Source organism: Mizuhopecten yessoensis, unplaced genomic scaffold (assembly GCF_002113885.1).
Source record: "Mizuhopecten yessoensis strain PY_sf001 unplaced genomic scaffold, ASM211388v2 scaffold8839.2, whole genome shotgun sequence".
Taxonomy (NCBI): Eukaryota; Metazoa; Mollusca; class Bivalvia; order Pectinida; family Pectinidae; genus Mizuhopecten; species Mizuhopecten yessoensis.
Window position 1 is genome coordinate 360,610 of NW_018407748.1, and position 9,916 is coordinate 370,525.

General features: G+C 36.4%; 1 protein-coding gene across 1 annotated transcript in view; it reads right to left on the bottom strand.

Moving 5' to 3' along the window:
- Window positions 1-4,249: 4,249 nt before the first annotated feature.
- Window positions 4,250-9,916, bottom strand: part of LOC110456734 (acid phosphatase type 7-like) — a 25,101-nt gene continuing 19,434 nt past the window's right edge. The window contains exons 10-12 of the mRNA XM_021507655.1: window positions 8,802-8,870; window positions 6,929-7,063; window positions 4,250-6,770 (exon numbers count right to left, since the gene is read on the bottom strand). Of these exons, the coding sequence (XP_021363330.1) occupies window positions 6,711-6,770; window positions 6,929-7,063; window positions 8,802-8,870 (264 nt within the window). The 3' untranslated portion in view covers window positions 4,250-6,710. The remainder of the gene's footprint in view (window positions 6,771-6,928; window positions 7,064-8,801; window positions 8,871-9,916) is intronic.

Consider the following 9,916-nt stretch of genomic DNA (forward strand, 5'->3'; position numbering starts at 1 on the left):
GTAACGTTATCTTATATAAACCTCCCTGTAACGTTATCTGATATAAACCTCCCTGTAACGTTATCTTATATAATCCTCCCTGTAACGTTATCTTTTACAAACCTCCCTGTAATGTTATCTTATATAAACCTCCCTGTAACGTTATCTTATATAAACCTCCCTGTAACATTATCTTATATAAACCTCCCTGTAACATTATCTTATATAAAACTTCCTGTAACGTTATCTGATATAAATCTCCCTGTAACGTTATCGGATATAAACCTCCCTGTAACGTTATCTGTTACAAACCTCCCTGTAATGTGATCTTATATAAATCTACCTGTAACGTTATCCGATATAAACCTCCCTGTAACGTTATCCGATATAAACCTCCCTGTAACGTTATCTTATATAAACCTTCCGTGTAACATTATCTGATATAAACCTCCCTGTAACGTTATCTTATATAAACCTCCCTGTAACGTTATCTTTTACAAACCTCCCTGTAATGTTATCTTATATAAATCTACCTGTAACGTTATCCGATATAAACCTCCCTGTAAAGTTATCTTATATAAACCTCCCTGTAACGTTATCTGATATAAACCTCCCTGTAACGTTATCCGATATAAACCTCCCTGTAAAGTTATCTTATATAAACCTCCCTGTAACGTTATCTGATAAGATTTGTCGAGTGATCTCACATTTTCATTGGGTGATATTGTGCGAAGATGTATTTATTATTGTATGTTTTGTTTATGAATGGATTATTACTTAATGTATGACCGTTTTAGCCCGGTATGTTGATTTATGACGTGTCTCACTACTTCTGTGTACATAAACATTTATTAAATATTAAATGGAATAATCAGTTGGTGTTTTTGTTTATAATTTTTATCATCATCTTGCAGTATCCACAATGTCCATTAAGAAGAACAACTTCCGGCTGCATGATTGATGGAAGTATAATCCATGTAACATTGATAGGTACCAAGATATGGACAAAATAATTATTCCTAACCTGAAATATGGATTAGAACATTTCTTCTCAGAAAAAAGGAAGTGAACTGGAAAATCACCTCCATGGTTTTGGTCTTGGAACCTCATTTGAGTACATGAAATGTCAATGTTGAATATTCATGAACTGACTTAGAGATATCGGTGTTAAAAACTTCACCAATAACACTTATAAAGGGGACTATGTGTCACATATTTGGAGCATCACAAAATCTCTGTACCTACACAGTTGTCAAATTTTGTATGTCAGGACCTCCAGGAATGGTAGACTGAAATCAAGTCTTTTGCTCTATTATATACAATTGTCACTTTGCATCACAGCTGGGGCATACCTCATATACTCTTGTCATCTACAATGTCCAAATTTTGTTTTCGAATTCCTTTCAGGATGCCAGCGTACCGAAGGCGTATTAGTCATAAGTGTTTTGTTCTGCGATGGGTTGTACTTCCAGTGGTACCTTTTGTCCAAAGGCCCTATATACTGACTTCAATGCTATAGCTGTAGCACCCTGGGTACCCCCACTTCGCTGATTGAAGTTGTGTGGGCAGTAGAAGAATACTTTTTCTGAAATCTATACTACAGGTATACAATTTGGACTTTCTATGTGGGAAGCAACAGTGTTAACCACTTGGCCTAGTTTTCACGAAAATATAGTAGGCAGAAGACCCATTATTTACATATATGTATATAGTGAAAGATAAATGTATAGTATAGATACCAATTATTGTGTGGATTTCTTTTCACATCTTTTGGTTATTAAAATGTCTCACAAATGTTATTGTTATTAGTTAACAAATGCTGAAAATTAGTAACAACAGGGGGGTGGAGACCCAACGTCCCTGTAAGGAAGTCAGTTCCCTAGTGGCCACGGTAGGGATCCTGGGATACCTTACTGGTGTTCAACAGTGCTCATCAGGGAAAGCAGAGCAAATGAAAATAGAAACGATGAGCAACAACACCACTGAATCTTGTACAAAATGTAATGTTTTATTTACATCCTACGTGCTGACATGATTCGGCCAACTACAGTGAAAAAGTAACAAGAGGCCCAAGGGCCTTAGCGCTCACCTGAGTTATATTATAGGTACTGGTAGCTTTATCTTTTTGCTTAGATGTGATGTGTAAACTAAGTGAAATACAATACTTGTCATGTCATTAAAGGATAAGAATTTTAAAATATTGGTAAATGTTCCCTTTGGGGCCCCGCCCTAGCCCCTGGGGATCGGGCAGGAATCCTAATTTTACAATGTAATACCCTCATTCACCAAAGATGATTCTGAATAAGTTTGAGTAATTTTCTGCTGAAAATGGATTAAATATACCCAAAAGTGTTATTTCCCTATATAAACTGTAGTAAACTTTGCCCCCTCCCTAAGGGAGAACGGATAGCTCGGGGGTCCTGAAATTTACAATTTAAATGAAGCCCCTGATGATCTTTCTTTTTATGCACTGAAATTGAATGTAGTACCTCCGAGTCTGGAGAAGAAGATTTTTGAAATATTGGTTAATTTTCCCTTTGGGGCCCTGCCCTGGCCCCAGGGGTTGGGGTAGGAATCCCAATTTTACAATTTTGTAGCCTCATCTACCAAGGATGATTCTGACCAAGTTTGAAAAAAAAATCCATCCACTGGTTCTTGAGAAGAAGTTGAAAATGTAAAAAGTTTACGGACGACAGACATAAAGCAATTAGAATAGGTCACTTGAGCAAAAGCTCAGGTGACCTAAAAACTAAAATATGGTTCTGATTACAAGATTGTTATTCTATACAAATAATGGCTGTACTACCAATCGTGATCTAGGAATATTAAGTTTCTGTACTAAGTACATAACTAGCATGTCATTAAAGTGCAAAATTAACATACAACAAGAGGCCCAATGGAACTGCATCGCTCACCTGGTATTAATCTCACACTTGTAATCTTAAAAGTGGACTAAAATACAGCTACAGGCAGAATATCAGTGTTTGATTCACAAGAACTTATTAAAAGATTTAAACATATGACACCTGTGTCCTTGAATGTCGATCAAGGACATTAGGTTGAAAGTGGGTCAAGGTCATTCATTTGAACAAACTTGGTAGTCTTTCATCCAAGCATGCTACAGGCCCAATATCAGTACCCTGGGTCTTTTGGTTATTAGCTTAACTGGCCCGAAGGGCCAAGTGAGCTTATGCCATGGTGTGGCCGTCGTCCGTCCGTCCTTCTGCTGTCCGGCGTCAATATTTTACTTTAAACAACTTCTTCTTAACAAGAGGCCCAATTGGCCTGCATCGCTCACCTGGTATTAATCTCACACTTGTAATCTTAAAAGTGGACTAAAATACAGCTACAGGCAGAATTTCAGTGTTTGATTCACAAGAACTTAGGACATTAGGTTGAAAGTCGGTAAAGGTCATTCATTTGAAAAACTTGGTAGCCCTTCATCCCAGCATGCTACAGGCCAAATATCAGTACCCCTGGCCTATTGGTTATTGAGAAGAAGTCGTTTGAAGATTTTAAGACATCTGACCCCAGTGACCTTGATAGTGAGTCAAGGTCATTCATCCCTGCATGCTACAGGCCCAATATCAGTACCCTGGGCTTTTTGGTTATTAAGAAGAAGTGGTTTGAAGATTTTAAGTCATTTGACCCCTGTGAACTTCAAAGTTGGTCAAGGTCATTCATTTGAACAAACTTGGTAGCCCTTTATCCCAGCATGCTACTGGCCAAATATCATCATCCTGCGACTTTTGGTTATTCAGGAGAAGTTGTTTAAAGTTTTTAACATATTTAACCCCTGTGACCTTGAAAGTAGGTAAAGGTCATTCATTTGAACAAACTTGGTAGCCCTTCATCCCAGCATGCTACAGGCCAAATATCAGTACCCCTGGCCTATTGGTTATTGAGAAGAAGTCGTTTGAAGATTTTACGACATTTGACCCTGTGACCTTGAAAGTGGGTCAAGGTAATTCATTTTAACAAACTTGGTAGCCCTTCATCCCAGCATGCTACAGGCCCAATATCAGTACCCTGGGCCTCTTGGTTATTCAGAAGAAGTTGTTTAAAGTAAAATATTGACACCATTTGGGCCAGGTGAGCTTACAAACCATAACATTTAAAATATATCTCTTTTAATCCATACAAAATATAACATTTTTTTTTTTAAGTATGTCACATATCTATTTGTATCAATATAAGAGTAATAACTTGTCTATACATTATAACACGAGTCATTTAGGAAATAAAACATGACAAATAAGAAAAGACGATCTCAACTGAGGGGAGGTAATCCTACATTTTACTTAATTACTGAAACAGAATAACCTGGAAAGATGGGTCTGGTAAAAAAAATCAAATTTAATTTAGTCATAAAACCATATTTCAGGTAATCTAAATATGTTAATATTTTAAAGTTGTTAATGATTTTTATTTAAGCATTGAACTGTTTTTGTATGGCATTTATGATATATTTGAAAGACAACTTTGCAAGCAAACAACATAAAGCGCGCTAGCACATTATGATTTGTTTGCTTGCAAAGGTTTTTTTCAACTTAAAAATTATATCTAAAAATTAAGATTACCGCCTTATGAACAGTCTGAACAAATTTGTTCAATAACTGGAAGGGTGTATTATCGCTTGCTGATTGGCTAAGGATTGTGTCTCGTTGTGCATGTCATTAAAGTCCCATCAACAACATAGATTTCAAGAAGGTTTTTCAGTGACAATGCCATGCAAATGTAAATATACCGATATAGGATCACCCACAAAAACACACTGCACAATGACACACACAAGTTCAATAATCTCTACAGCAATATTGTATATAATATCACTGATATCAACAGGTTGAACCTAACCATCAATCATATAATTCTAAAATATATAATGATATCACATTTTACCTATAAAGTTTTGGACAATCAAACTAAGATCCTACTATTGCCACAATATAACAATAATTGGTCGCAATGATTAAATGTTAGATCCAACCTGCTAATCTGTGCAAGTATAATATAATTTCTGTTTACTATCAATGTAAACCAAACACCATCAAATACTGTACAATTACATCTAGCTTAGTGGTCATTGTATATTACCCATACTTTCTACATCCACAATCTATTATTCAATCAACATGTACATTTTGGTAAATTGTTCCCATCATGTAAAACACCTATTTTAGTATGATAGTAATACTAATTATAAAACACCTATTTTAGTATGATAGTAACACTAATTATAAAACACCTATTTTAGTATGATAGTAATACTAATTAAATAAATTGCTCAATAACATTTACTTATAGAATGTATTATGACCTGGAAAACATTTACCCAGTGATGAAAGATAACATGATGGGTCTACTCACAAGTCCAGGCAAGAGCCCAGGGTCAGGTCACCGACACTTTTTGAGGTTATAAACGTGGGCATAATAACGGTAGTCTATTTGTAGATTGAATTACATTACATACATAACATACTTTTAAATACCCTTCAGACCGGGATCTTATGTAGTATCATGAATCTCAGATGTGATTCCTTAACAAGGTTCCTACAGTGAATATCACTTTGAACACTCGAGGGGTGCAGAGATTACATCATTTACTACATACACAATACACAATCATTGCAAATGTGTACACCAGAATAACTTTGTTTAAAAACCATCACAATAATTACACAATTACATTCTCTACACGCTCTCCCACTTCACACAGAACATCTACTCTGGGAGTACAAATAAACAAAGATTGTTTTTTACAAATAATCTATTTTGAATAAAGACTAATATAATAAAATATATTGAAATAGACAGAGTTAAAAATGAAATTTAAAATATATTAAGTATAAGTTTTGGCATTGAATTTTTCGAAAATGTGAAATTTTGTAAAATGTTGATGCTTCAATGATGAAGAGAACTTTTGAGAAGCATTTTGATACTAAAAAGATGAGGAGAATGTGATCAAAGTTTGGTTCCCAATCTGCCGGTCTCTTTACATACTACATACATAACAATAGACCATGACAACCCGAGAACAGTTTACTGTTTCCTGCTGTGTGGGATATACTGATTAGGCAGTAGTTTACAATATGTTAGACTTCAAACAGGACTTTTATCTATAAACATTACATGTACGGGAAACTTTCTCCTCATTTTAAATAGATTAGGTCATCCCTGAGAGTAATGATTCCTTTTCACTTACCCTCTCAGTTTTGAATTTTTATTTTTATAAAATCTACAAAGGAATTATCATGTAAAAAGATGAATTGTACACAAAGTGTCCAACTACAACACAATGTCATCTGATGTTGAAAAGTGATATCATTCACCTGTTTTCATTGTGACATCTCAGAAAATCATGGAACATCTGTCAAGGGTCAGAGAAAATGTGTTTCTACATGTAGTTTTAGACTGCTCTATCAACATAACAAGATTATCACAGGCAATACATTGGCTAATCAAACACCAATAAACTATTTCTGTGCCAAGAAATAACATGACCTATATTTTGTCACAACTAGTACCAAATAAGGATATCATCGATTAGAATTATTCATGAGCCATGTCGGAGAAATGATCTTGTCCAGAAACGTTTTGAAGATGAAGATCTATCGGAATCTTGTCCAGGAACTTTTAGAAGATGAAGGTCTATTGGAATCTTGTCCAGGAACTTTTTGAAGATGAGGATCTATCGGAATCTTGTCAAGGAACTTTTTGAAGATGAAGATCTAGTAGAATCTCCCATGCTTTTCCTTGATGTACCAGAGCTTGTCAATGATCATACCATTCTGAAGACAAAGACATGAAATCTATGTAAGTATGGATGTTTGTATTATATAGACATCACACACAATTTCCCAAGAAATAGTCAAAAACATCTCAAAATTATTATTTCTTATTCCCCCTCCCCCACCAAATGGCACTATTTGAGAGCCTGCAGACTGACCTTGTCATCCGAGACCTGCTCAATGTAGATGTGTGTACTGTTGTAGACTTTCATGCGGGTATATCCATAGTCATCACTGCGGAAGGCTGACCAAGATTCTGTGTCACCAAAGGGGTCATGTTTCTCCGAACATCCCTGTCAGGTAAAATATCAATAGTCAAACATCCCTGTCAGGTAAAATATCAATAATCATTGATCAAACATCCCTGTCAGGTAAAACATCAATAATCAACAATCCCTGTCAGGTAAAATATCAATAATCAAACATCCTATCAGGTAAAATATCAATAATAAACCATCCCTGTCAGGTAAAATTTCAATGATCAAACATCCCTGTGAGGTAAAATAATATCAATAATCAACCATCCCTGTCAGGTAAAATAATATCAATAATCAAACATCCTATCAGGTAAAATATCAATAATCAACCATCCCTGTCAGGTAAAATTTCAATGATCAAATATCCCTGTCAGGTAAAATATCAATAATCAAACATCCTATCAGGTAAAATATCAATAATCAAACATCCTATCAGGTAAAATATCAATAATCAAACATCCGATCAGGTAAAATATCAATAATCAACCATCCCTGTCAAGTAAAATAATATCAATAATCAAACATCCTATCAGGTAAAATATTAATAATCAAACATCCATGTCAGGTAAAATATCAATAATCAAACATCCCTGTCAGGTAAAATATCAATAATCAAACATCCATGTCAGGTAAAATATCAATACTCAAATATCCATGTCAGGTAAAATATCAATACTCAAATATCCCTGTCAGGTAAAATATCAATAATCAAATATCCCTGTCAGATAATATATCTATCATCAAGGTATTGTATATCAAAACATATTGTACTCAAGTTAGAGTACATATTAACAACAAGTTAACATAGTTAGGTTACAAAAACAAGAGGCCTAGAGGGCCTTTATCGCTCACCTGAATATGTTAAAAATAATTGGTATGAAGTAAAGATATAGTACTCCATGGTAGGTGCTGTAATAACATATGAAATTTCAGAAAGATCCATCCAGCACTTGAGATATAGCGAGAACAAACTTCAAACAGAGTCAGAGCCCCACCCTATCCCCCTAGGGGGGTCATACTCACCAATTATGCAAAATTAAGGATGCTCTAGACTAAATAAGGATAAAATCCCTTAATGCCGATGGTTGAAGAAGGATTTTAAAGAATTTGCTATGTTTGCCCTAGCTATTGGGCCCCACCCCTCATGCCCCTGGGGGGCCAGATTCATGGTTTATACAAAATTCGTTCCCCTTCACCTAAGGATGCTTCAGACCAAATATGGAACAAATCCTTTCATTCCTACAGAAGAAGGATTTTAAAGAATTTGCTATGTTTCCCCTAGCTATTGGGCCCCACCCCTCAGGCCCCTGGGGGGCCAGATGCATGGTTTATACAAAATTCGTTCCCCTTCACCTAAGGATGCTTCAGACCAAATATGGAACAAATCCTTTCATTCCTACAGAAAGAAAAGGATTTTAAATAATTTGCTATATTTTCACTATTGGGCCCTAACCCTAATGATCAGCCCCCAGGGTGGCCAGACTCACCATTTATACCAAATTTGTTCCCCTTCCCCCAAGGATGCTTCTGACTAACTTTCATGACTAGTAGTGATTTTTATACAAAGTTGCCGGACACAAGACGCCGGACACTGCGCCATGGCATAGCTAAAAACATTAGGATTACAATAATAATTATTACTGTCAAAACTAAACATGTCCAAAACATTCACTTAAAAGGCTCACATATGATCCAAAGTTATTTAGTCTAAATTTATTACAGAATTTATTTATTGAAGAAGAGAAGTGGCCACCAGCAGCCTGCTGCTACTCACCGCAGAGCCAGTAATGATGTGGACTGGAGCTCCAGGGTTCGTGTACGGGTATTTGGTACCATTGTACACCTGTAAAGACATAGACAGAAGTGAAGTGGATTTAGATAACAAAGTTCTACTGGGGGTACATGTTTACTGGGTGTACATGTTTACTGGGTGTGCATGTCTACTGGGTGTACATGTCTACAGGGTGTACATGTCTACAGGGTGTACATGTTTACAGGGTGTATATGTTTACTGGGTGTGCATGTCTACTGGGTGTACATGTCTACTGGGTTTACATGTCTACTGGGTGTACTTGTTTACTGGGTGTACATGTCTACCGGGCTTACATGTTTACTGTATGTACATGTCTACAAAGTGTACATGTTTACTGGGTGTACATGTTTACTGGGTGTACATGTTTACTGTATGTACATATCTACAAGGTGTACATGTCTACAGGGTGTGCATGTCTACAGGGTGTACATGTCTACATGGTGTACATGTCTACAGGGTGTACATGTCTACAGGGTGTACATGTCTACAGGGTGTACATGTTTACAGGGTGTATATGTTTACTGGGTGTGCATGTCTACTGGGTGTACATGTCTACTGGGTTTACATGTCTACTGGGTGTACTTGTTTACTGGGTGTACATGTCTACAGGGCTTACATGTCTACATGGTGTACATGTCTACAGGGTGTACATGTCTACAGGGTGTACATGTCTACAGGGTGTACATGTTTACTGGGTGTACATGTCTACAGGGTGTACATGTCTACAGGGTGTACATGTTTACAGGGTGTGCATGTTTACTGGGTGTACATGTTTACTGGATGTGCATGTCTACATGGTGTACATGTCTACAAGGGTGTACATGTCTACAAGGGTGAACATGTCTACAGGGTGTACATGTTTACTGGGTGTACATGTCTACAGGGTGTACATGCTTACTGCATGTACATGTCTACTGGGTGTACATGTTTACTGGGTGTACATGTTTACAGGGTGTACATGTTTACAGGGTGTACATGTTTACAGGGTGTACATGTTTACAGGGTGTACATGTTTACAGGGTGTACATGTTTACTGGGTGTACATGTTTACTGGGTGTACATGTTTACAGGGTGTA